At 55.4% G+C, this 25503-nt stretch overlaps 10 protein-coding genes across 10 annotated transcripts; 4 read left to right on the forward strand and 6 right to left on the reverse strand.

The window, feature by feature from the left end:
- Positions 1–452: 452 nt before the first annotated feature.
- Positions 453–3011, forward strand: FA10DRAFT_279632 (hypothetical protein; the record flags this gene model as incomplete). Its single annotated transcript, XM_025523553.1, has 3 exons — positions 453–810; positions 1370–1445; positions 1862–3011. The coding sequence occupies 3 exons, from the start codon at positions 453–455 to the stop codon at positions 3009–3011; spliced, it is 1584 nt and encodes a 527-aa protein (XP_025377718.1).
- A 484-nt stretch (positions 3012–3495) lies between these two features.
- Positions 3496–4200, reverse strand: FA10DRAFT_279633 (hypothetical protein; the record flags this gene model as incomplete). The annotated part of the gene is made up of 3 exons (XM_025523554.1): positions 3988–4200; positions 3766–3917; positions 3496–3691 (listed from the first exon to the last, which is right to left on the reverse strand). The coding sequence occupies exons 1-3, from the start codon at positions 4036–4038 to the stop codon at positions 3496–3498; spliced, it is 399 nt and encodes a 132-aa protein (XP_025377719.1). The 5' UTR covers positions 4039–4200.
- A 49-nt stretch (positions 4201–4249) lies between these two features.
- On the reverse strand, positions 4250–7539 carry FA10DRAFT_266981 (hypothetical protein). Its single transcript, XM_025521728.1, has 5 exons — positions 6710–7539; positions 6212–6647; positions 5350–6152; positions 4848–5266; positions 4250–4783 (listed from the first exon to the last, which is right to left on the reverse strand). The coding sequence occupies exons 1-5, from the start codon at positions 7462–7464 to the stop codon at positions 4464–4466; spliced, it is 2733 nt and encodes a 910-aa protein (XP_025377720.1). The 5' UTR covers positions 7465–7539; the 3' UTR covers positions 4250–4463.
- Positions 7540–7670: 131 nt separating this feature from the next.
- FA10DRAFT_266982 (DUF1682-domain-containing protein) lies at positions 7671–9383 on the forward strand. Its single transcript, XM_025521729.1, has 4 exons — positions 7671–7820; positions 7887–8247; positions 8319–8774; positions 8841–9383. The coding sequence occupies exons 1-4, from the start codon at positions 7727–7729 to the stop codon at positions 9220–9222; spliced, it is 1293 nt and encodes a 430-aa protein (XP_025377721.1). The 5' UTR covers positions 7671–7726; the 3' UTR covers positions 9223–9383.
- Positions 9351–13454, reverse strand: FA10DRAFT_266983 (hypothetical protein). Its single transcript, XM_025521730.1, has 2 exons — positions 12636–13454; positions 9351–12572 (listed from the first exon to the last, which is right to left on the reverse strand). The coding sequence occupies exons 1-2, from the start codon at positions 13167–13169 to the stop codon at positions 9390–9392; spliced, it is 3717 nt and encodes a 1238-aa protein (XP_025377722.1). The 5' UTR covers positions 13170–13454; the 3' UTR covers positions 9351–9389.
- Positions 13455–14111: 657 nt separating this feature from the next.
- Positions 14112–15286, forward strand: FA10DRAFT_286227 (A1pp-domain-containing protein; the record flags this gene model as incomplete). The annotated part of the gene is made up of 9 exons (XM_025524062.1): positions 14112–14248; positions 14308–14321; positions 14393–14449; positions 14526–14587; positions 14661–14734; positions 14810–14817; positions 14872–14966; positions 15028–15135; positions 15194–15286. The coding sequence occupies 9 exons, from the start codon at positions 14112–14114 to the stop codon at positions 15284–15286; spliced, it is 648 nt and encodes a 215-aa protein (XP_025377723.1).
- A 463-nt stretch (positions 15287–15749) lies between these two features.
- Positions 15750–17888, forward strand: FA10DRAFT_272004 (WD40 repeat-like protein; the record flags this gene model as incomplete). The annotated part of the gene is made up of 3 exons (XM_025523118.1): positions 15750–17356; positions 17411–17527; positions 17867–17888. 3 exons carry the CDS (start codon positions 15750–15752, stop codon positions 17886–17888), a joined length of 1746 nt encoding a protein of 581 aa, XP_025377724.1.
- A 1826-nt stretch (positions 17889–19714) lies between these two features.
- On the reverse strand, positions 19715–20215 carry FA10DRAFT_260347 (hypothetical protein; the record flags this gene model as incomplete). The annotated part of the gene is made up of 2 exons (XM_025520011.1): positions 19715–20044; positions 20090–20215. 2 exons carry the CDS (start codon positions 20213–20215, stop codon positions 19715–19717), a joined length of 456 nt encoding a protein of 151 aa, XP_025377725.1.
- Positions 20216–21055: 840 nt separating this feature from the next.
- On the reverse strand, positions 21056–22520 carry FA10DRAFT_294148 (hypothetical protein; the record flags this gene model as incomplete). Its single annotated transcript, XM_025524439.1, has 4 exons — positions 22162–22520; positions 22021–22095; positions 21757–21945; positions 21056–21456 (listed from the first exon to the last, which is right to left on the reverse strand). Exons 1-4 carry the CDS (start codon positions 22439–22441, stop codon positions 21056–21058), a joined length of 945 nt encoding a protein of 314 aa, XP_025377726.1. The 5' UTR covers positions 22442–22520.
- Positions 22521–24727: 2207 nt separating this feature from the next.
- On the reverse strand, positions 24728–25313 carry FA10DRAFT_260349 (hypothetical protein; the record flags this gene model as incomplete). Its single annotated transcript, XM_025520012.1, has 3 exons — positions 24728–24809; positions 24952–24970; positions 25037–25313. 3 exons carry the CDS (start codon positions 25311–25313, stop codon positions 24728–24730), a joined length of 378 nt encoding a protein of 125 aa, XP_025377727.1.
- Between the last annotated feature and the right edge of the window lie 190 nt (positions 25314–25503).

The following is a 25503-nucleotide window of genomic DNA, read 5'->3' on the forward strand; positions in this document are numbered from 1 at the left end:
GCATAGACCATCCATACTGGGAACAAAGTCCGAGCAGCTTGAGGTACTCACACTACGGGCAAGGCGCAAGCAGCTCATTGCCACCGGTGCAAGGTCCCCTCGCTGCGCTAGAACAGTCAAGCTCCTCTTCAAGCTCGCACAGCTCACCTGATCGTGCACCTGGGAGTTCCAACTTTATGCGCGACGCTCGTAACGCTGTTCATCAGCGGTCACAACATCAGCAAGAAATGGTGACAAAGCCCTTTGGAGCCAGGAATCTTGCTCAGACACGGAAAAGCAAAAAGCAAGAGCAGGAAGTGAAGTACGAGAAATCAGGGATTCGAGCAAATCATTATGAATTGGAGCTGATAGAAGCCGACATTCATGGATGGAAAGGAAGTAAAGGAAACCGGGAAAGGACTCCGTCATTTTTAAGCGCGTCCAGCGGCCAATACGGTACCATACGCTTAGGAATGAAGGAACCGACCGACCAAGGACAGATCCGTGTGCCCCTCCCGAGTCCGTTGTGGCCTATGGCGTGGAGATCTGTCTTCAACCGCGAGATGACAAATCAGCTCAAAACAAAACTCCTGAAGGAAGGCCAGGATCTGAAACAATTTGACGCCGAGTTGGGGGCAGAGAAGAACGGTGCCCTCCAGATTGCCCAGAAGGCACAAACCAAGTGGTGGACGACGACTCCGGAGTACAGGGGCGAAGACAGGAACAAGAAACTCCGCCAGCTTTTCGAAGTCAATAATCAAGCTAAAGAGTGTTTTCCACGGAAGTATACGAACGAAGTGATGCTGTACCCCGTGGAAGCAGCCCAGCAAGGTACGCCACGAGTTCCCGACATCACATTGATTATAAGTGATCGCTTCATCCCTCCTGACAACACTGGCGCGATCGTCTACCGTACACTCCCTGGTGACAAGGAAGGATGAAGGCAAATCGTAGCCCGTCTGCTCCTGGACCACTATTTCTCCAATTTTCCCCTCTTATTCTTCGTTTCCCTTTTGCGAACTGAAAATGACGATAATGAAGTGTGACTAAATTGGAAACTTGGATCATCGGCGTGTCCGCAGTCGGCGACGGAGTTGAGGAAGAAGGTTACCAAGCTTTTTGTTTCCAATTGAGACGTCGGGCATCAGCAAAGAGCTCAAACAGGGACAATATAGCTCGCCCAAGCTGGTTTTGAGTACTGAGGTGACTCCAATCCCCGCTGCTGCTGCCACAGGTTGTTCGTCAGGGCCTCGGGGCGAGCGGTACTCCCGCTTTGTTGCCGCCTTTGATTATTTCTCGCGCTCGTGTTTATTCCGCTTGTCTGTTTTCGGGACTTTTCGCCGTGCCGGACATCCGCGGGCACTCCATCGCCTGCTGCACAGTGCAGCAGGCACAGGGTGTCATGGCGCACCCTCAAACAGGCCCAAGCACGCCCTCAAGCACGCCCTGAGGTACAAGTTCCATAGGTAAGCCAGGCGTCGCAGAGCGACGCCTGCCTACCCGACGAGACCTTTTTCCTGTATTTTCCTCCTTTTTTTTTTTTTTTTTTTTTTCGTCGCAGAAAACATTGCAATAGCCCCTATTTGCTCAGGTGTCAAGCGGTACCTATCGAGGGCAAAGACCCATGTTTACAGAGGAGCAAATGGGTTTTTCGGGGAGAAGGGAGTGGAGTTAGAGCAAGAAGTGTCTAAAATACCCGTGACGCCCTTTACAAGGCTGTGCCGGGGCTCAAAGAGTCTCAAGCGTTTTTAACTTGATATAGACATGGTATTTATATGCAGTAGTTAGACCAAATCTTTCTTTCTTCGCACCCATTCACAGCGACAGCCCACATGAGATTCGTGTGGCTCCTCTTCGTCATTGCAGCTGGACTTCTCCCAAGCCGCACGTTCCAATTTCCGCCGAAAAAGGGAAATGAAGCTTCACCGTCGGAGCAGCCCAAGAAATACCTCAGGCTCTTTGGCAAGAATTTAGAGCCTCATAAACCAGATGTCGCTGCACCCGCTGGCAGCGCTTCGCCAGCCAGGCCCGTGAGCGATTTTCAATGTAATCCGACGACTGGGCAAGGGTATCCAATCAATCCTCTGTGGTTCGAACACGGCTCGAGCGGCACATATCATGCACCCTGCCAGCCATACCTGAGCAACTTAGAGAATGCACACCACGAGCAAGGCTCAGGCAGTTCGTTGTACCCACCGGACGCATCTCCACCTTGGCTAAATGTGCTGTCGAGCTCCTCCTCGAGCCCACAAAGTTCGCCTGAACGTGCCCGTGGGAGTCCCACCTTTATGCGCGACGCTCGTCGCGCTGGCCAAGAGCGGTCGCAGTATCAGCAAGACATGATGACAAGGCCCCGCCGACCCAGGAATCGTGCTGCTGCTCAGGAATGGGACGAAAGGAAGCGCGAAATGGAAGAAAAGTACTTAAAATCTGGCATTCCAGCAGACAGCACTGGTCTAGAACTGCTAGAAGCCCAAATTGGCAGTTGGGACATAAGCCTAGACGATGCTGTAAGAAATGCGGCATTTAAGGGGGCGTCCGAAGGTCAACACGGTACCATGCGCTTAGGAATGAAGACAAGCACCGACCAAGGAGAATTACATATGCCCCTCGCCTGTCCGGAATGGCCTATGGAGTGGAGGAAAACCTTCAATACGCACATGGCAAGGCAGCTGATAGGAACACTCGAGGACAGAAGGATCGATCTGGAAGAATTTGATCCTGCATATTCGAGAGGTTCGCGTAATATCCGCCAGATTATCCAGTTCGGTCATAACAGGTGGTGGACAACTACTCCGGGGTACAATGGCCCGGACAGGAATGAGAGACTCCGCAGGCTATTCGAAATCAACAAACAAGCTAAAAATGGCTTTCCATCGAGCTATCGGGAAGCGCTGTACCCCGAGGAAGCAGCCCAGCAAGATTCGCCTCGAGCTCCTGACATCATATTGATTATAAGCAATCGCTTCATCCCTCCTGACGACACTGGCTTGACTGTCTACCGTACACTCCCTGGTGACAAGGAAGGATGAACCGTACACTCCTTGGTGACAAGGAAGGATGAAGGCAAATCGTAGCCCTTCTGCTCCTGGACCACTATTTCTCCAACTTTTTCATCTTGTTTTTTCGTTTCCCTTTTGCGAATTGAAAATGACGACAGCGACATGTGACCAAGCTTTCTGATGATGGACACAATGCTCGACAGAAGAAGGTGCAAGGAAACCGCCCGCACCCATCTCCTGCGCTTCTTTTCCTTCATAAGATGCTTGTCGACGCGCGTTAGAGACCCTTTTGGACCAAGTAGGTCTGAAGTTGGGCTTGCGTTGCATTGGCAATCAGTGTTGGAGCTGAGGTTGGCCGTAACTCGTCATCGTGTGGTGTAAGAGGCTCACAGAGTACATGACGAGGCTGGAGCAAGGGCTTCGAGGGTCTGGCGTACAATAAAGCGAGTGGTAACCACCGTCGTTGTTCATATCTCCTCTTTAAACCCAAGCATTCCTCGGCTTTTTTTTTTCCTCAGAGCTCGGGTACCTTGAGTGGAGCATTTTGCTGCACATCTCGATGTGCCTTGACTTTTCCGTCTTCTCCAAGCTCGAACAGATCGATGCTCTCGCGCACTTCCGCGTCATCATTGCCGACGGCATAGGAGCCCCTGATCTTGCCGAAAACCCAAACCTGATGGCCCTCGGCGACCATATTAACAATATCGTAGCTTTTGTCGGAAGTTCATATCGATCAGCCATCGCTATCCCCCTCAAAGAGCCTCGCAACGTATCATGGACCCACTGAAAGTTTGGCATCTTCTCATTGAGCACAAAGGAGAATCCGCTGATCCACTTGTCTTTGCCGCGCGTGATACCAGTCGGACGGGTCGAGACCACGTCTTCATCGACGTAGCGAGCCATCTTGGAGCCTTCAAAGGGTTTCTCGTTGCAAGCCTAATCCGCCAAGCACAGTCAGTTTCTGCATGTAGCATGACAGGTGGATTGAGAAACAAAAGTGACGTACCTCCAAGAGGACACGAACGGTTTCCTTGTTCTTTGCAAGTTGCGACGCCATCTTTTCTACTTTGATTTCTTCGACCGTCTGAGGGAGGTTGAAAGGGATTCCTTTTGAGAGGTTTCAAGATTGAAGGGGATGCAGATAGCGCTTCGGATGCTACTTGCTCCCTATTTATCCACCCATCGATCGAAGCCTGCACACACTACGTGCGCTCCTCACTGAAGTCCGCATGCTCACTCATCATGCTCACCACGCCGCTGAGATGCACCTTTAAATTTCCGCGTTTCTCCGTGAAGCCGGAGTAATATTTTCTTGACGGACTTCTCGGAGAATATAGCCCGGAGATTCATGCACGCTCTAGAGAGAGGGAGCGCGCTGATCCACTCGCAAAAGAAGCTCATCGGCCGATACAGTGGTCGGCCGATTTGACAAGCATCCCAAAGGGAACGAATTGGCATGACTGCAGAAGAGTACAGGACAATCTATCTTCTCGGCTCGCTACTAGTGCTGCTCGGGTCCCTCCTTCCGACTAAGAGCGAGCCAAATCTCCTGAGATCACTGAATGCTTTTTGGGCACCAGCACCCACGTCGCTTTGCGGCGGGCTCCTGAGACGAGAGTCTAATGAAACAGAAGCCGGCCCCGTCGATGGTGCATTGGATGCTGCGCCGATGCCACCGAGACCTCCGAGGGTGAGGCTTGCGTAGCGTGAAGAGCCTGTCGGTGTGCCGGAACCCTCGCCCGCAAATGAGAAAAATGGTTGGGGCGTCTGCATTGCCGATGCCGAGCTAGACACATCCATGTCTGTTTCGAAAAGGGACGAGTCAGCAGTCATGATAAAGATTGCAACGGAAATTCAGCGTCGCACCTAGACTCGTCAAGAAACTCGAATCGCTCAGATCATCCCTCTGGCCCGTTTGACTGATAAAGGAATCCAGGACGGCATTCTGATCCACCTTCCGGATCCCTTTCAGCTCGAGTATCTTTTGGAAATTGGAGAAGGACCGATCGCCGACGAGGCGCATATACGCTTCGATGAGTTCTTCAGGCGGCGAGTCTGGTGTCATGAGCATTCTGAGCAGCGTCTCGATCTTTGACACGCCCTTTGAAACGTAGCGGTTGTACGACATGGCAGCCGTCGCACTGCCCTCATCGGATAGCGAATACCGCGGTAGCTCCAATAGGCTCACCCGAATGTCGGCCGTATCGGTCAGGAGCTGTTCGGCCATGATCTTTGACAGTGGCTTGAGCTTCACGATGTTGAAGGTGAATTTCGCCAAGACGACTCTGCAAAGTCAAACCATCATTTAGGACCCCTCTTCTTAAAAAAACGTAGGGAAGAGAAAAGAGGAGAAGAGGCTTGCACTCACCCGACAACCTTGTCGCACCAGCTCCTGACGTATCTCTTGCTTTCCAGATCTTGCCTGACAACCACAGCAACATGCTCGAGCGCGCTGGCAAAGTCGTCGACGTACGGGCTCTTGGTTGTCACGCTCTCGAGCTGGGTCCAGGGAGTTGGCGGCCGCATCATCTGGTTAAAGGACGATTCGAGCGACAGTTCTAGCTCCCTAGTCAACGTCTGCACACCTGCAGCAATGATGGAGAGGAAGACGTCGCGCTCTGTGCTCAGATCGACACCCTCCACAAAGTCGGGGTGAATCTTTTCCTTGAGCTTGTCTTCCAGCTGCTTCGATGTGTTGGCACAGTAGTCGGCTGTGTTGATAATCAAGCAGCTCCGCTGCAAGTCTGCGACGTTGGATCTAGTGTCGAGGGAGCGCCGCGGCGCGGGATCAGATCGCATCAGAGCAGCCTTGAGAACCTCGTCAGCGTAGGCCCTCAGATGCTTCTTGTAGACGAAGCAAAGCTCTCTAAAAGGCTCGCGATTACTGAGGTTGGCACACTGCTCCATGACCTGTCGATAGAAGTAAAAGAGGTCGGTACTCGACGGCAGCACCGTGTCGTGCCCTCCATCTTTGCCCATTGGTTCGTCGGAAGAAGTCCGTTGGAGCTTTGCGCCCTGTCTTCGGTAGCTCAGGAGCATGTCCTGAAGCGTCCGGTCCTGCGCTTCGACGAAAAGCGTTAGGTAAGGGTCAAATGCCGATGAGAGCGTTGTCTGTGGTGCCGAGCTAGCAGTCGAGCTGGAAGGTGCCGACGATCCTGAGATCTCGACAAACTGCTCCTATCGTGAGTCTCATGGACAACATCTCTCCGCGACACGTGAGAGTCACTCACAGGAAGCTGGAATCGCCGACTCATGCTCTTCTCGAACTCTATGCTCGCATGTAAGGCTTCGAGCAATACAGGCACTTGGACCCGCCCTTGGCTGCGGATCAAGACACTGCGCAGGTCCTCCCTCGTCACTTCGGTGAACTTTCGGGTGAGTTCCTTTGCCACCCCCCAGCTCTTGATCGGCGCCTCTTCAAACATTGTTGCGTGGTCGTCGTCGTAGACCTTTAGGATCCTCCGAAACCAAGCAAACCTCCTCGACACATTGTCGAGCTGGCCAGCCTCGTCAGTAGCTCGGAAGATGCGGCGGTACTCTCGAAGCTGAAAATTGGTGTAAAAGTCGATGATGGAAGTCCTTGCCTCGCCACCGAGAGCGTCTATGACCAGGGCTGCGTCAGGTACCATCGTCGTGCGTAGCGGTCGGCCGGTGTCCTGGGTAAAACTAGAAGGCAATAGATCAGCAACACGTCATGGTAGGTGCGGCTCAAGCTGTGCTGTACTCACTGGTTCTCAAATTCCGTCTTTGCCTTCTCTCCCACTTCCCGCTGCAGGTCTAGGACTTCTCGCTGAACGCTGGCCACTCTCTCGACGCCTGCGAAGCCCTTGAAGGAAGATTGCAAAGACTTGACAGCGGAGAGGGCCGATGCGGCCTCGCGGAAGCGAGAAGCTTTGGTGAGCCTCTCGAGCTGTGCGACTGCGTTGACGAGCATCTGCAGCCGCTTGAGGGCTGTCATGCTCGCGACGACGTTTCGCTTGCATGTATCGAGGTTGCGAATTTCCCGCGTGATTTCCCGAACCACCTCTTCGCTCTTTCTCGCCTTTTCCCGAATGGTAGCCAACTGATCCAGCAGCACCTCTACCCGTGCCTCGACGGTGGCCGTCGAGAGGCTTCCATTGGGGCCGGCATCAGCGCCAACACCATTTGGCGTCTGTGTCTGCTGCTGCTGGCGTCGAAAGAGGTCTGCAACGAGCTCTTCGATTCGTCGCTCCTGCTCTGCCAGCTCACGGCGAATCTCGGCTTGCCTTCGTTCGACCTGAAGCGGCGAGATGGACTCGGCAGTGGGGAACAGCTGGGTGAGCTGCGCCGTCAGCGAAGGCGGCTCCAGCGACGAGGGCGCCACCAAGGCAGACGTCGACGCGTCGTCGTCGCTGCTGCTGCCTTTGGAAGGTCCAGCTTGCCTCTGCGAGAGAACGCGAGCGATGGAGTGGCTGAGGTCTGGAGGAAGGTTGGAAGGGAGTGCGCCTTCCGCCATCGACATTCTGCCCGCCGCTTCCTTTGCTCTCCCGGTCGTCACTCCTTGCTTGCTCGGATTGGACCAGGGCTGAAGCAGCAGCAGCAGCAGACAAAGCGCCTTCAGGTCTGTGCGGCGCCGACATCTTCTCTATAACAGGCGCGGCCACGTGTGCTCCACCCACCGAATTAACACAGAAGCGGCGCGAGAGGGAAGCCGGGTCTCCGCCGTTTCTTCTCTTCACATCGACGACAACGACGGGGACCGCAACTCTGCAGGACCGCACAATATGGCTCCCTTCCGAGGACATCTACTTCCATCGCAGAGAGCTCTGCTTGCTGTCACAGCCATGGGGCTAGTGATGTTTTCTGACATCGCCCAAGGTGAGCAAGCGTCTACCACTGTGCGGGGTAGGGGACCTAGCGCTAATTGGATTGTGGTGCAACAAGCCTTTGAGCTGCCCAGCTTCGTCAGCAAGTACGTCGACAGCAAGCGCCTCCACGAACTGGCTGGAGCAGACAAGGGCTACGAGTTCACAGTCATGAACCAGAAGATGCACTTCAAGCCCGACGAATGGCGAATGGAGGCCGTCCTGCTTGGAGCATCGCTCCTCTACCTCTTCTTGCACTTCACCGGCAAAGCCCGCAATCGTAGCCTCGTTACCACCTGGGTCAGGACTGCCATGCCGCTGCTCGAGGACGAGTTTGCAGCCGTCGCCAAGCGCGATGACGGCTCGGGTGAAGGGAAGCTCATCTGGAATGGCGGCAGCCAGGCGCTGCTCTATGCCAGCGGTCGGCGAGGCATCGAGGGGTATGTGGCCGCCGTCTCGCGCCAATGACCTCACAGAAGAAGATTAACGATGCTGACAACGCCACAATCAGCCTACACGTCTTGTTCGAGCTCAAGCCTTTCCACGATCCTCTCGAGTTGCTCTACAACTTTGTCTGGGACATTGCCACGGCGAGCCCCGTGGCCTCTTCGCGGGACGTCATCACACTGACGTTCATGCTGCCCTACCTCAATCCGGACAACGTGGGCGGTGTCTTTGCCCTCGTCGACAAGAGTGTGCTTCGCGCGACGCGCAAGGGCCGCTTTGATCTGACGTTTGCCAAGGTCATTGACGCCGAAAATGCGGCCGAGCAGCGAAGCCTCGACAATCGCTTCGCCATCATGAGCGAGAACGGCGAGCTGACAGACGCACTCCTGGGTGAGATTGGGGACCGGGGCGCCAACCAGCGACACAAAGTGGGGCTCCAGGCCGCCCTCAACGGCGACGGCGGCCATCTTCTCGAGAGCCTCGTCCTGAGCGACCAGCCAAAGGCTCGGCCTGAAGTCGGGTGAGTCCTCGTGTCCATGAGCTGCCTATGCCTACTTGTCCATCTGACACACAGGCCAATGCACAGACCCGTGCCCGTCGCCGAGCGTGCGCGAACGCTGACGCTGACGCTTCGGGTGCCCCGGAGCCACGCCCAGGCCAAGGACTCGCTCGCTCTCGTCGAGTCTGCCTGCAACCTCGTCGACGCCCTCGAGCTCGGCCACGCCAAGCTGTCGGCCAGCACTGTTTCGAAGCTGCGCGCGACACGTGCGCAGGTCGACAAGGACATTGAGGAAGAGGCGTCCAAGTACGACCGAGAGGAGCAGGAAGAGGCGCGCCAGGCTGCCAAGAAGAAGGCAGAGCAGGAAAAGTTTGACAAGCTCAGCCCGGCCGAGCAGGAGAAGAGGAAGCAGGTGGAGAAGAAGCGGCAGATGAGAAAGGCCCAGGGCAAGCAGGTCAAGGCTCGTTGATGGCGCGCGAGCCAGTGTCGCCACCGGCAGGCACAATTCAAAAGCAAAGAGGGCTCTATCCTGCTCCTTATTTGTGCAATACATTGAGACAGAAGGGGGTAGTCACGCTGGTGAAGTGAAAAGAGTCAAAAAAGGAATGAATAGCATTTTTACACCATGTCATCCGTCTACATGTCCATGTCCTCTTCTGTGACTTCGCCAAGATCATTGTCGTGCATAGATGGCGGCGCTGTCGGGCTCTCCACGGTATCTGCATCTGCGGCCGTCTCCACATCAACGCTGACCTGTGCTAGCCTCAGGATCTCCTCCCACCATCGGTCGAGCCTTGCTGTCCTTGCCATTTCTCTCAACGTCTCCACCTCGGTCTCGATTTCAGCGTGGAGCTCCTCGATCCTCTCGGTGGCCTCTCCCGCAAAGCGTGCTTGGAGCAGCTCCAGGTCCGGCGCTTGGAGACAAGCCTCGACAGAGTCTGGAACAAGATCAGCGATGGTGCCCTCGCCGCCGCCGTCTTGCTGCGCGGCCAGGGCGGCCCTGACGACGGCAAACAGCGCGCTCGACTCGATGCGCGCATTGACCTCTTCGTCGCTTGCGCCTGCTGTATCCAGCACCTCTGCCCAGTCGTCGTGCAGGATCACGCGGCGCCAGAGCGAGGGCAGCGACGCCTTTTCCAGCCGCTGTGGCGGCACGTCTTTGGACCGGATGTAGACCTCGAGTGAGGTCGTGTAGTCGGTAAAGTCCATCGCAACGCCTTCCGTTTCGTCTTCGGCTTCGCCACCAGACGAGGAATGAGCAGGCTGCTTGAGCGTCAGGAGATCGATGAGATCCTCCGACGAAAGGACGAGATCGGCCATGAGCTTCCGCGCCAGCCCTGCAAAGACGAGACTATATGCCGGACCCAGTGTCGGCGCCAGCAATTCGCTCACGCTCTCCGCTACATCCTGCTCTCCCCCGCCGCCAGACAACCTGTTCTCCTTTGCGACGCCGACGAACAGCTCCTTGAGTCTGGCGTGGACATTGGCCAAGTCGAGCTGATCGTCGATGACTTCGATCTGCTGCTGCTGTTTCTTGGTTGCAATCTGGTCCTCGTCGAGCTCAGCAACGTAGGCCAACTTGCCGAGGCTGAGCATGAGCTTCTTCGAGCCCAGCCTCGTCTCGCCGTCAGCCTCCTCGAGCAACGTCTTGGAGGCCGATTGATACCGCGAGAGAGCCAGGTCATGCAGCCATGAGACGCGTGGGTGGTGCGTTGCATCGAGAAAGTCCAGCAGCAGGTCGCCAAACGTCTCGTCTTGCTCCAGCAACATTCTCGCCTTGTTCTTCTCCAAGTACCATCGATAGAGCTCAAAGGCAAACGCGTGCCTGTATTTGTGCAGGTAGTGGTTGATGCGGGTCTGTGAAAAGGCTTCGGGCAAGTTGCAAAGCTCTGTCAAGGTTCGGAAGTCGCGGTGCTTTTCGGCCAGATTGAACGCGCGTTCTTGCCGCCCGATGGAAACGAGCGGCAGGATCATCGAGGAGCGTGCCTGATGGAAGGCAGTCTCAAAGGCCGACCTCTCGCGGTCGAAGGAGGCGTTGCCAGCGGCAGAAGCTGCGGTGAGGTAGCCAAGGCGCTCTTGGTAGATCGACAGGCCGACAGATGCCAGCTCGCACAGCTGGCCCTTGAGCTCTCGTTGCTGTCGCTGCTGCACGCTGACTGGGTCATCGACGTCTACGACAAATTCTCTCAGCGCAGCATCGATGTCGTTGCCCAGCCTTCGCGTCCGCTCCTTTATGAGCTTTTCAGTCCATTCGTACAGCGAGCTGGCGAGCTCAACGTCGATCGGCTGGCATGTCCATGTCTCGAGGGCCGTCTGCTCTCCCTCGAGGCGGTAGAGGTTGGCGTTCTCAGATCGATAGAGCAGTGCGGCGTCGAATGCAGCCAAGACGGCTCGATTGGCTTCTTCGATGACACTGGACTGTGTTTCAAGGCCAGAAGACGCCGAGGCGCGGACTTCCACCAAGAGCTGTCCAAACACATCATTCAGGTAGCTGAGAGCGTTACGCAAGAACAATCGAACAGCGTCCTCTCCAAGCCCGCCGAGCCGGCCCATGACGGCCTCGATGGATTTCGCCAGTGGGTTCATCGTCCGAAGCTGTCGTGTACTGTCGCGGAGCAGGTCGTTTTGGTACTGCCACAGCTCAACGGCGGCCGCAACGAGCTCCGCATCAGAGCACAATCGCCTTCGGCAGGTATGCGAGAGTTTTCCCAAAGCCCCATTCTCGCCCACAAACTTAATCAAAGCTTGCAGCCTGTAGAGCCGTGTAGCGAGCTGCGATTTGATATCAACGATGGAGTCTAGGCTTTCCAACGACGCGAGGACAATCTCGCTGCTGAGTTGTTCCGTAGCGGCGATGAGATCGCCCTTAGTCTCGGGGTCCAGCTTGAATGCAATCGGGTTCCGAGCGTCATCGCCATGAAAGACGGCTTGCTCGACCTTTGCCCTGAGTCTGGCCGTTTGCACGACGCTGCGCTCTGACGGTGATGCCAGGCTGGCGGATATCGTCGAGACGGCTTCAGGATCCAGCTCGAGGAGAAGGGTGCCTGTGGATGGGGTCATGAGCGACATGGCGGCAATGCCCGTGGCTGCTTCGATCTCGGGTCCTTCTATGCCAAACCCGACGATGCGGACACCGGGCGCATCCTTGAGTCCAATGGAGTCTTCGAATAGACTGTCGTTGTCGTCAAGGACGCGAGTGATGATGGCATCGGGCAGAAGAACAAATGCCACAGATCCACCGTTGGGGAGCGCTAGCCGTGGCCCTGCGACGAGAGACGAGGACTGGGGCAAGTAGCGATGGTGGAGCGGATAAGCTCTCTCGACGACAAAGGAAGACGCAGATGAAGGCACCGAGACGCGGGCAATGCCCAGCCCATGGGAGTCGTCTGACGAGGAAGGGGAGCGGAGCGAATAGAGTATGGCGACATCGCCCTCTTTCGTGGCGGCCACGTCCCTGCATTCGATCTTTGCCCAGTCCACGGTGGCTGCGCCTCCCTCGGAAACAGCATTGGCAATGAGCGGCCGTATGTCCTGTTCGATGACGAGCTTTTCAGCGGGCCCTTCCACGAGGCTCCACTTCTGCAAGAGGTTCTTTCCTGCCGCAAAAACGTGAGCGAAGCCATCTTGCGAGGAGCACGAGTCGAGCGCGACGATGCCTCCCTCGGAAGAGGCGAAGCTGGCCGCTGCGCCAAAGAGCCTTCCAAAGATCCCACGCGGCTGAGCGAAGGCGGAGACGTGCGGTTGCATGCGGCCCTGCTGAGCAGAGAGGTGGACGTGAAACAGCCTCGAGTGGCTCGTGGCGATCACATAGCTCGTCGTCTGTTCGCCAAAACTCAGTCTTTTTATATATGTAAAGTGGGTTCTGAGAAGAGATTCACCCACCTGACAGCGGCGAAGCGCCGTCACTGTCTCGCCGGAACCGAGAGGGACGCTCAGCTGGTTGGCACGATCGGCTGCTGCCGTCAGCGAAGCGACGCTCTCCCAGAATCGAAAGTCGCCTGCGGCAGACACAAGAATAAGTCCAGGCTCGCGATCGCTCGATCGAGGCACCAGAGCGGAGAACGCCGCCCCAACCGGCGTGATGCTGGTTGAAGAGGACGAAGTCGAGTTCGAAGACGACGAAGGGATAGTGAAGCTGTAGCATGTCGGATAGTCGAATCCGCGACTGACAAAGCTCCAGACGAAGCACTTGTCATGGGTGACGAGGTGGGCAAAGCCCGTCTGGGTGTCCAGCTCTGCCCTTGAAAAGTGCGAGTATGGGTCTGTGTGTTGAAGGCTAGCGGCGACCTCGAGCGGCAGCCTCGAGAAGACCGAGATGGCGCTGACGTCGTCCTTTGCCAGAATGGCGCCCTCTTCCAGCGCCGGGGCTTGGTTCCACTTGGCGCCACCTCCCATACTAGTGAGAGACACTGCCATTACAGCATCATCGACATCCGCCTCGTCCTCAGCCGGCAGAACCGCGGGTGATGCCAGCCTCGGTGGGCCTCTCAAGCCGCCTCGCCTCGGCGTGCGGCTCGTGCTGCCCAGCGCAAAGGGCGTGGCAGCATCGCCTTGCCCGGCCCCTTGGCTGACCGGCGTGCCTGCCCTGGACGATCTCGCCGACCCCACTGTCCTCCTGGTCCGTGGCAGGCCCCGTGAGGCATTTGGCGTTGAGAACATTGGACACCCCTCTCTTTCAAAGGCGCCCGGTCCTTGTTGTCGTTGCTTCTTTCTTCGCGTCTCCAAAAATCAAGCTCTTTCGCACTGGTGTTGACTTCTGGCTTGGTTCACGTGACGCGACCGTCCTCCAGCCTCACGCACCGCTTCACTCTCCTCCCTTCTCGTACCTTTCTCAATCATCACTGTGTCCTCATATGCGGAAACCTCTTTTCTTCTATCTGTGCATGAGGCCGAACCTCCTGTCGATTCGGACAAAACTCTCTCACTGGCATTAAGGATGGGAGCAAGAAAAGTTCAGACCAGTGAATTCGCGCCCTCGCGCAGAGGCATGTCAGAGGGAGCGAGGCTCAAGATTAGTCAAGCGAGCATCAAAGGAGATGGTGGTCCTTGGTCCCAGCGCCCTCTTCCTTTCTCTTGCTCTCCTATCATCACGGCGCTTCACAGGTACGATAGTTGGGACCGGTAAACTGAATCGCACGTGACGTCCGTGCCCGCCTCCACAATGATGGCGTCAAGAAGGTTTAGAGTCAGAGGTTTTTGTGGCCCACCTACCTGGAGCGAATTGCCGATCGACGACAGGTGAAGCAGCTCGACGATCCCCTCTGTACATAAGCCAACGGCACCTCGTCTTCGTTGTATCAGTTCCTATTCAAGTCGCACCCCACCCGTTGGCGCTCTTTCCCCGCGCCAGCAGCAATCATGTCCAAGGTGGGCGTATCCAAGATTCCAACGGTGGCCCAGCTGTTTAAATCAGGCGCCCTCAAGCCAGCTGCGCCCTCGTCCTCGTCGCTTCCGGCCTACTCGCACCTCTCGAACCGCGTTGCTCTCTGGCAAGGGTGAGTCTTCCTTTGACCAGTGTATTTGCCAGACCCGTTCTGACGGTGCTGGGGCACAGCGACATTACGAAACGTGAGTGTGTAAGAGACGGAGAGTCAAAGTCAGACGAACTGAAAATGGTGCACCTTGTCTTGTATGAACAGTCGAGGTCGACGGAATCGTCAATGCGGCCAACGAATCCTTGCTAGGGGGCGGTGGAGGTGAGAACCGAGCCAGAAGCTGGAGAAGAAAAGAAGGATAGAGCGAGGCTGACGAACACCAATCTATGGCGGTAAGTTGACGGCGCCATCCATCGGGCCGCCGGGCCAGAGCTCGTCAAAGAATGCAGAACACTCAATGTGAGAAGGACGTCACAGATCTTTATCAGATCGTGACAGTCGATGAGCTCACCGTACTCGCTCTCCTGCTCAGGGCTGTAAGACGGGCGATGCAAAGGTGACAAAGGGCTACAAGCTGCCTGCCAAGCATGTCGTCCACACGGTTGGGTGAGAGCGAGAGAGCGAGTTGACCAAGAGCGGGAATGTTGGGCTGATTATTGCTGCTACCTCTTCTTCGATCAGACCAATCTGTGAGTGACTGGTCGATAAACATTATGTTCTTCAGTGCTAACAGCGAGGAACAGACTCGAGAAGCAATGCGGGTACGAGCAGGTCAAAGCTGCAATCGGCGTACAGGAGAAGCCTTGAAGCGGCGACAGAGGCCGACATCAAGACGATTGTAAGTGTCGTTGCTTTCCTTTCTTTCTCGTTTGCCCAATCTAACATTCTCTCGTGACCAGGCGTTTCCCTCCATCTCGACGGGCGTGTACGGCTACCCGATCGAAGAGGCTACCAACGTCTCCCTCGAGGTCACTGGCGAGTACCTGGCAGACAAGGAAAGCTCTCAGGTGATAATTATTCTACCAGCTGTGAAAAAAACGTCTGCATTACTGACTAGCCGTGCAGCTGGAGCTCGTCGTCTTTTGCGTCTTTGGCGATGCCGACAAGCACGTCTACGAGCAAGTCATTCCGAAGCACTTTTCGCCTCAGTCGGACTAGCGCCCGTCGATTCTTCTCCCTGCGTGCTGTCTCTCATCTGTGTATAATGACTTGCATCTGCCTCCTGTTGGAACCACATCTGCTTTGCAATTCGCCGCACCTGCCTCTGAAGATCATTGCTGCCCATGTAGCATCGAGAAGTGCCGAGACTTCGCACGAGCTGAGCTCTCCGTGACCTGGTCTCTTTCTGCATTGCGAAGTGCGTGAAAGCTTGTCTCCCTCAGTTTGTAGCAAAGGGGACGACGAGAGACCACGCACGGTGCAAGGAAGAGAGAGATTACTTGCTCGCACGGACGTCGATTTTTATTTTCTTGAACCACTTCCCCTTTTCATATCCCTGCATCTTCCTCTCTAGGTGCACTCTCGATTTAGGCCCGGGAAGACAATGGTGGCGAACGGCAGCAGAGACGACAGCGGGGGCGATGGCGGTAGTGGCGGCGATGTCGTCGTCGATGCGCATTCCATGGCGCTGGCCGCCATCGCTCGCTTCCTGCACGAGGAAGGGTACACGACGGCGCTCGAGGCATTCACGCGAGAGGCGCAGCAGGTCGCCGGGTGGACGTGGCCGTCAGCATCGCCGGCCAGCATCGACCTGCGCAATCTCGTCGAGGCACACATTGCGCAGCGCAAGCAGAATGCACTGGCGGAGGAGAAGAAGCGGCATGGGAGAGGCCAGCTCAGCGCCGCACCGCTCCCGTCGCCCACCGAGCTCGTCCTGCCCGGCCCGGCCACGCTGCCGTACTCGCTCGTCAAGACGCATGCCAGCTTGCACGCGTCCAACATTCTCTCCCTCAGCGTGGTCACGCTGCCTACACGCTCCTTTTCGACCACGCAGGCAGAGTACGTGACGCAAAGCCGCAAGCTGCTCTGCTCGACGGCAGCAGACAAGACAGTCGTCTTTTCGGAGCCCGAGTCCGGCGAGATGGTCGAGGTGCTCGAGCCGGCACCGTCCGCTGCTGCTGCTGCTGCTGCACCTGGCGCGGATGGTGGTGGAAATGCAGCAGCTGGCCACAGTGCTGCCGTGCTCTGCACCGCACAACACCCCATAGAACAGAGAGAGCTCGTCAGCTGCGGCATGGACGCCAAAGTCATCATCTGGGATCTCCTGCACCGCAGAACCGTCCAGACGCTCAGCCATCACACCAAGTTTGTCGTGCGGTGCGCCTACTCGCCCAAGGGACAATACCTGGCCACGTGCAGCTACGACAAGACCGTCAGAGTGTACCGGAGAGCGATGGCACAGAGGCAGGCCGAGGACGAGGACACGGTCGAGGTCCCTCTGATCGAGCCGCGATACGAGCTGGTGCACACGGTCGAGACGAGAAACAACCCCGAGGCACTCGTCTTTGTCAGGGCTCCCCTTGCTCCGGCTGTGGACGATGTCGGCGTCAGGAGCAAAGATCGCGTCCTCGGTGAGCGGGGTGAATCAGCGCCTTCATCCGACAATGCCTCTCCCTCGCTGCTCGAAGTACCACGTCAGAGGACTTGGCTTGTATACACGATGAGGAGCGACTCCTTCGTCCACTACCTCGCCCTGCCCCTCGATGCCGACGCCGACACCGATGAGGCCCAGGCGAGGGCAAACGACGTAGAAACGAGGGTAGACGAGACGGGCAAGAGGCTGGCACACATGTCCGTCGCCTCCCCTTTCACGGTGACGCCGGCCTGGGAGGTGGTGAGCTTCAACACGAACCTCACGGCCGAAGATCTGCACGTGAGCTACTCGCTCCTCTTTCTCACCTTGCACCCGCTCGGCACGCACATTGGCATACAGACGGGCGACCACAGCATCCCCACGACGGGCTATGCCCCCGCCTCGTCCTCTCTCTCGAGGATCCTGCTCCTCCCGGTGCTCTCGTCGAAGAGAACCGCGACGCTATGGACGGGCGTCGCATCGAGTGGCTTTGCAACCAACCGCCACGCGTGGCTCAAGGACGGAACGGGTGCCTGGCTCACGGGCGAGGATGGCCTGCTGAGGCTAGTCGACATGGCAGGAAAGGTCCGAGCATGTATCCCCGCCCACGGAGCAGCCGCCGAGGCGCACCAACGCGCCACGCTGGGCACGCTACTGTCTGGCCGTGACGGCCGAGACGGCGGTGGCGGCGAAGACGAGCAGCTCAGGAGAACGACGAGCTGGAGCAGGGGCGGCAACACCATCATCAAGGACGTCGTCGTGCTCGATGAGCACGGCGACCGGATAGCCAGCTGTGGATTCGATCGATGTATCCGTGTAGTCGAGAAGTCATCATCGACAAGAGAATAGATTTCAGATGGGGGAGAGAGTCTTTTTTTTTCTGAAATGTTGAGGAGAGGGACTTTTGTGTGAAAGGTGTAGAACAAGAGGAGAGGGGGGAGAATAGAGAGAGGAACGATATCTAAGAAGAATGGGCCATCTGGCAACTTCGCTTGGATCACAGTAGCTGTCAGACTGTTTCTTCCATCAGCACAATTTCCTCGGACTTGTGATCGCTGCTCTCGCCGACCTCGCCGCCCTCGCCGCCCTCGACGCCCTCGCCGACCTCGCCGACCTCGCCGGGCTTGCTGCCCTCGCTGGGTTTGCTAGGGTCGGTTATGCGTAAGAATTCCCGAAGGGCTTTCATGACTGAGTCGTAGAATTCGGCTGGGCTGCAACACTTGGGCGAAAGCGAACGCTGCGTTTCGAGTTTCGCCCAGGCTGATTCCGCGTACTTGAATTTAGAGAAATCGGGGCTTTCGATCGGAGAATCGAGCTTGGCTTCTTTGCGTTCGCGTTCCGAGGTCAGAGTGCGGAGGAGCATAGCCGCCGTCTCTTGGGCATTTTTCTCGTTGTATAAGAAATCCAATTCGATCTTCGGTGGCGGAGTGAGGGAGCTCCACCTCGCTCCAGTCGCAGCTTGTCTGCCCTTTCCTTCGCTGCTTTCTCCCTGATCATCTTCTCCTGTGTCGGTCGAAGGGAGGAAACAAGGAATTAGTAATGAACATTCAAGCAAGCTGATAGCAAACACGAGAGGACAGCCTAAGGTCATGGCAGACAGTGAATCGAGGAAGCTGTCGATCCAGGCGTGGAGCGATACTTGCAAAGAGGGGAGCAATGGGACTAGAGCAGCCCAACGGACAATGAGGACGAAGAGAAGAGGGAAATGAGACAGGAGCGACATGCGAGCAGATCAGCCAAGAGAGCAAGTATTGTCTCGGCACCAGCGACATATGGTAGAACCGCAGAACAGCAACGTTATGCAGCAACATTCACCGCAAGTGCAGTCTAAAGTGTCCTGACTCTCCTGCTGATTCACCTGCCCGTTCTCGTGCCGGAACATTGTTTCAAATGTTGGCGGCGCCTTTGGCATGCCTGGGTAACAAGGTGGAACAGAATGTCGGTCCGATCCAACGTTCTCTTGCAGTCCTATTCCACTTCCCTTCTCGCCTCCCTCTGTAACACGACGGTCGGAGCTACTGTCCTGGTCGTGTGTCTCTGGTTTGCCCGCCTGTTAGATCTGCACAAGTAATGTTCTCAAAGGAAACCACGACACGGGGCGGAGAAGAGGGACGAAGACGGTAGAAAAAGAATGGGTCATGCCATGAAAGCGCTGTAATATGTTTGAAGATGGAGAAGTGGACAAAATATTGACCCTCTACGGGGGAAATGGTCTCAACAACAGCGAAGACAATTTTCTATCGCGATGCTGATAGCCATCTCCACACAGCATTTTGCAAAGGAGCCACCAAATGTGCAACAGCAGCAGCGGGTCGCGCCTTTGCAGGACACCCCACAGTATGAGCTTTCATGAGACCAGCAGCCCACGTTGGCCTCGTTTCCTCCCGTATTCGCATTCGCACTTGAGGGAGATCCCGTGGTCATCGACATGACGTCCGGAGCGGTTGTGCTCGTCGCAGCCTGCCCTCCCTCGTACGAGCGGGGGAGAAGGCTAGCTCGCTCGTCCTCGACTAAAGGAGACCGCAGTCAGGGCCTGTCTGAAGCTTTCTCCCTCTTGGTCCCCAGGAAAGAGAAGAAATCGGGCAAGAGAACCTCGATCCAAAAGAGAAAACGAAATAAAAAGGAGATAATGATGAAATAGGGAGACTCACCGCTTGGCTTGTTAAAATGCGCAACCGTTCGACGTTGAAGCCAGCTTCGTCCACGTCCCCGCACTGGGTGAAAGGATAAGTCAGGGTCGGTCAGCCAGTCCATACTCATGGGAGGCACGGAGGACCGCATTTAAAGAAGCGAAGGCGAGTTGTTTCGTGTTTGACCGAGGTGAGAAAGAAGGAAGAGTGGAGGAAAAGCCAAGGAGTGTGTGTTTGAAAAGGGGAGGAGGGATGCGACTGTGGTCTCGTAATGCAAAAGACGATTGATAGAGGAGTGGAAGGGCGGCAAAGGAAGGAGAGTTTCATGCTCGAAAGCAAAGAGGTTGAAACGTCGGAGCGCGGAGTCAGAGGGGCCCCGGCGCTTCACTCACCCTTCAAATCGCGGTTTGATGTTGCTTTATGGGACTTGCACCATTTTTCGAGGTCCTCCTTTGTGCATTGACGTTTGCAACTTTGAGGGGTCGTTTTCTCACGCTTTGTGAGGACATGCTCGTTCACCACCGACGAATCAACGTCGATCTTGTTATTGTGCTCGTTTTCGTCGTCTTCGTCACGCTTTTCATGCCCAGCGTCGGCCTCATGGCGCTTAGTGAATACGCCCTCCTGGGGCTGGAAATCGACGGTGTTAGCTTGCGACTCCTTTAAGGACCTAGCAATGGCGCCAGCCTTGCCATGAGCGGCGAAGGAACGAACCTGATTCATATCATTGTTGATCGTGAGGGGGCTAGACGAACGAACCTGGAGGCCGTCGATGACAGAAGAGCTTGCGTGCAGTTCGCCGAGAGGGGCTGGAGCTGCAATGGCGACGATGGCCAGCAAAGTCGTAGTCAGCACCAGGCTAACCGAAAGGTGGAGAGGCAGCATCTTGATAACTTCTTTCTCGCTGAGAAGATAAGACTGGAAAGTGATAGAAGTGGGAAATGGTAAGGATGGGGTGGGTGACATGTGTAGGTGAATGAGCTAAGTACCCCTCTTCTTATACCTTTGAGAGACCCTTACCTTCCTTACCAGCTGAGACGTGGGCGGTGCATCGCCGGGGCCATCTCGGACCTATTCAGCTTGGGGCTTCAGGAGGTCTTCGGTCAAAGGTGAGGCTATGACCACAGCACAGCTCATCGGCATCAAAATAGCTCTGAAGGGTGTGCAACGAAAACAGTAAACACACTCTGCAAACGCAGCAAGAGGATTGGAAATCGCGGAGAGACAAAACAAGAAGAGGCGGTGAAGGCTGCGGGGCGAGTGGAGAAATATTTGCAAAGGAGGCAGAGAAGGGGCTACAAAGCAGGAGGGCGAAAGGAGTGACGTCAGGCGATGGAGTAAAGACAGCGTAAAGGCAGTAAAGAGGCTGCAAAGCACCACATACAAGAACAGCGCAGGAGAAGACGTGTTTACATGGGCAAAATCATCAAGAAGGACGGGCGGCGTAGGAAAAAAAAGCCGGGCCGCAGGTTCTCGGCTATGTCTCTTTGGCAGTGCTCTCAATGACATGTCAGCGCCACAAGCCGCCCCTGAACGCTCAGTCTCCTGGTGTTTTTTTTTTTTTTTGATCCTACAGATGCAGCTGAGTTTCCCTGAACGCGCTCCGTAAACATGACTACAGACAGGGTAAGAGTAGCCTGAGGAGTAAGTCGCACGCCATTTAAACAAAGTAAATCTCTTATTGAATCAGGACTGTTAGCAACACAACGACAAACTGTCATGAGCCTAGACATTCCCATCGCTATCATCTGGGGAGGTTTCATGAGCCTGTGAGATACCCGAGAGGCCGGGAGCTTGAATACAGTTCGCCAGTCCTATGAAGGGCTTCTTGACGTTCTGGATAAGGTTCGAACAGTCAATAAGGGAAGGCCTGGGGTGCCAAAATTCAGATGATGTGTAGTCAGACTTGGCGGGCGTAGGAGGGGCAGAAGCACCATATCTCGGAAGTTCTGAAACGGGCACGCTGTGTGCGGACATGTGAACGGGCTCAGGAGGTGCGAGAAAAGTGGGTGAAGACTGCTGAGGATGATTTCGAGTAGGTGGATGACGTCCCGGAGAGACGGTCGCAGCCTTTTTAGCCTTTTCATCCAACCCGGTGAATCCAGGAGGAGGTGGCAGAGATTTTCCTGGGAAAGTCGGGGAATCAGGTGGGAAAGTCGGGAAATGAGGTTGGAATGTCGGGGAATGAGGTGGGGAGTCCAGGACATGAGGTGGGAAAGCCTGGGTATGAATTGGTAAAGTTGGGAAATGAGGTGGGGAAGTCGGGGAATTAGGTGGGGAAGTCGAGGAATGAGATGAAATCGGGGGATGAGGTGAGGAAGTCGGGGAATGAGGTGGGGAATATTTGGAAGGTTCTTTGTCTGCGAATGTGACGTGGCGGACATGAGGTGAAGAAGGCGGACGATGAGTGGGAGAAGTGGGTTGACTGTGTTCTTCCCAAAGCTCGTCGGACGGGCCATCATTCGTGAGCGTCAGCTCAGTTCCCGTATGGCGTTCTTCCGCGTAAGGCGAGAGCTTGAAGCCCTGATTATGATCGTACTTCTGCCCCTTTTGGTCCATTCGGCGCTGAAAGACGACCCCGTCTGCAATCTGTTTGCTTGGCTTCAAGCCATTACCTGCAAATTCCCGCAGAAAGAAATCGTGTGTAAGTTCCAACGAGATATGACATAACAAATGATAGGTATTCTCACCTTGCTTCATGTCTTGCTGACACTCTTCGTTATGCTTCTTGGCGCAAGAAGAAAGCGTGTCCTCGGCTTCAGACCCTGAATTTGGAGAAGAACATCAGCAAATTTCGCACAAGGCCAGAGGAATACGTGGACATAACATACTCTCTACAAGAGTCTCAGTCGACTGGCGCTGCTCTCTCTTTCCAACGAAGTCTGCCACGACGGCTCGGGATAACAGCACATCCTCGTCTGCTATCATGAGTTCTTCAGACACGCTTGAGGCGTGTTGGGCATCCTTGGCAAGGTTGCTGGTGGGTAAGCTGGCTCCTCCGTCGTACGAGGCAGTCCTAGGAATCTCGACGGGCGCGGCCAAAGTTAAAGCCAGAAAAGCTGCTCCCAGCGCCAGGCTGAGGCAGGCAAGAAAGGCATTTCGTGATTTCATCCTCGAGAATTGAAGTCGGCCGGCGAGTTCAAAAAGATACGTTCTCTGCTAGAGGAAGAAAGAAAGTTGGGCTCAAAGGAGGACGAGGGTGAATTGGGATGAGAGGGCATCTTGCAAGTAGAATCGCGCGCTTATATAGCCAACAGAGCCACCCATGTAGCACAGCAGAGAATAGGTCTTATTGATTCTCGGGCAAGCTCAGTGGCAAGAGCCTATGCACTTATCTCGACAAAATTCCCATCACCGCCTTACGCTCCTCAAAACAGTGAGGTGACAACAACACAGGATACTTGAAGAAAGCCCCATCACGGGCTCATTCGGTTCGGCTCTCTGACGGAAAGAGACAAACAAGGCCAATCTCAGTTGTCCTAGCTGCTGCTGCTCATACCGGCCGCCTTCGGTCAGCTTCACCCAAAGTGGGCGTAGAGTATCACGGCTCTCCAAAGGCTCTGAGCTCGACAGGCGCACAATGTGACCTGCGCCCCGATTGGTCAAGTAGTGCGTCAACGAAATCAACATCCTGAATGCTGATGTGGCTCGTAGCATGGAATTCGCATAACGCACCTTTCAAATTTGTCCCTGCTGAACAGACCGGGAGAAGGGGGAAACGACAGCAAAGGCAGGCCTCGATTCGAGGACGGCGGTATGAGCGTATCCTACCGTCCCTCTTTGCCCCGCGAATGTTTTTGGCATGTGTTTTGATGACCTCAGCATTCCACTACGCCATCCTTGCAAGCATGATTTTCTGCAGCTTTACAGGGGGCGTGGGTAGGTCAATGCACCCCTTAAAGAGCGGAGGGAAAAAACGACGCGGTGGCGTAGCTGTCCTATGACCCAATTTTTTGCAGTCAGGGCGCGAAAGAGGTCACATTTGGGCGTTTTTGCGCTCCGCGGACGCTCATTCTGGACGGCGTCACCCGTCTGTGCCGCAGCTTCATACCATCATGACTCTCTTCAATCATCACCAATACCTCCCAAAGAGCGCCAGTCTCTCACCGAAATCACTCGGAACAAGCTCCAAGTCCAAGGAGAGACAGGAAGCAATCGATGGAGCGTTGACAGCTCTCAACACAGGAGAGGATTTCGGTGTCAGCTTTGTCAAGGTTCTCTGACGTCGCAAAGGCATTCCACTGGCACAGGAGAAAATGCAACAGAGAAGGGGTCCCTGTGCGAGTGGGCAAAGTAGCGAGGCACACCCTAGGACAGGCCCCAGCAAAGGAGGAGCTTGGGGAGCACGAGGGCACACTCACGAAATCGCTGATCACCTCGGGATGGCCTACCAGTTTAAGGAGATACACTGGGGATGCAGCTGTTGCTGCATCAGTGCCCTTTCCCAAGGCTAGATCGTGGGTGTTGGCCTTACAAGTTCTTGAGCCTGGTGAGTTGAGTTGTATCGTCGCAGATCTCATGTTCGCCAGAATCACAGCTTTGACAAGGCTGCAGAGAGCAAGAGTAGCCCTAGTGGGCAGCTTCTTTTTTGACGCCTCGTTTCTCCTTCGACTATGCCTCGTTCCTTCTTGCTCCAGCGGTGCTCCAGAGAGCGAAAAAGAAGGAATCTGGGTGTCCTTCAAATGGCACACAAAATGCAGCCAAAAACAACATCACCTTCAATGTCTTCCAATGAGGAACTAATGCGCGTTCAATGCCACAGATCCAAGCTGAATGGGCTCTCTAGGGCCGAGGGACAAGAAGGGGAGGTGTGGGCGGGCGCAAAGCTGTGGGAAACATCGAATTCCCAACTTCGACAGCATAATTTCGGATTGTTAGGTGTGAGTGATACAGATTTTTTAGGAGTGACAGCTGGACAACGACGGACAGTCATGAGTCTAGTCATTCTGTTGACGGCTTCTACTTTCACATATAGGCTTCTACTTTCACACATAATCCATCCCATCCATTGGGGCCTCATGAGCTGGCGTGTGACGTGAGGAGTTGGGAGGTCGCATACAGCTCGTCAATTTCTTGAAGGGCTCCACGATTTTCTTGATGAATGTCGAACAGTGAACAGGGGAGGGGAAGGACGCGTTCACCCAATTACCAACATGATCGACGGCGAGGCCATCGTCGTTAGGGTAGATGGGAAGGTTGTCGCTTTGAGGCTGCGGGAGATGAGAGGGACTGATCGGGAACCTGTTCGCAGAAGACGAAGGTGAATTTAAATAAGCTGATTCCCAAAGTGCTGATTGAATGGGCGAATTTTGGGTAATCGCGCCAATATCGTGCGAGTTTTGGGAGACCGCGGGGGGATCATCCTGATCGAGCTTTTCTTTACCTTTTGTTGTAGGCTCATTGGACCTCCCTCTTTTCATCATACGGCGCTGAGAAGTGGCCTCGCCGGCCAGTTGCCTCCTTGACTTTGAGGTTTTTACTGCAAAATGCCGCAAAAGGATGTTATATTCGAGTTCCAACGAGCTGTTGCTCAACATGTACGAAAGGTAATCTCACCTTGCTTTTTACTTTCTTGAACGAGGTGACAGTCCCCGTTGTGCTTCTCGGTGCACGGGACACACCCTTTCTCGGCATCACACTCTATGTACGGAGGGTGACGTCAGCATCTCTCACGCAATGCTACAGGAGAGTTTGGATTTTACATACTTTCTTCAGAAGTTTCCGTCCACTGGTGTTGCTCTTCTCTTTCACCGAACTCTGTCACGGGCCCACGAGGTAGCAGCACATCCTCGTCGGTGTTCATGAACTTCTCGGACACATTCGAGGTGACTTGGGCAGAATTAGCCAGGTTGCTGATGCGTGCGCCGACTGTTCCGTGTGGGGCGATCTTAGTTCCTTCGATGGGCGCAGCCATAGTGGTGGCGAGCAAGGCAACTCCCATCGCCAGGCTGAGGCAGGCGAGAAAAGTGTTTCGTGATTTCATCCTTGAGACTTGAAGTCGGCCTGCGAGCTCAATGAGATACGTTCTCTGGTAGAGGAAGAAAATTGAGCTTGGAGAGGTACGAGGAGGTGAGTTGAGATGAGGGGGCCATCTTCCAGGCAAACTCGCCCACTTATATATCCAGCAGAAGCAGCTGTGCATTGGTGTAGAGAGAAAGATCTGACCGATCTTC

This window comes from Acaromyces ingoldii (assembly GCF_003144295.1).
Source record: "Acaromyces ingoldii strain MCA 4198 unplaced genomic scaffold FA10scaffold_3, whole genome shotgun sequence".
NCBI lineage: Eukaryota > Fungi > Basidiomycota > Exobasidiomycetes > Exobasidiales > Cryptobasidiaceae > Acaromyces > Acaromyces ingoldii.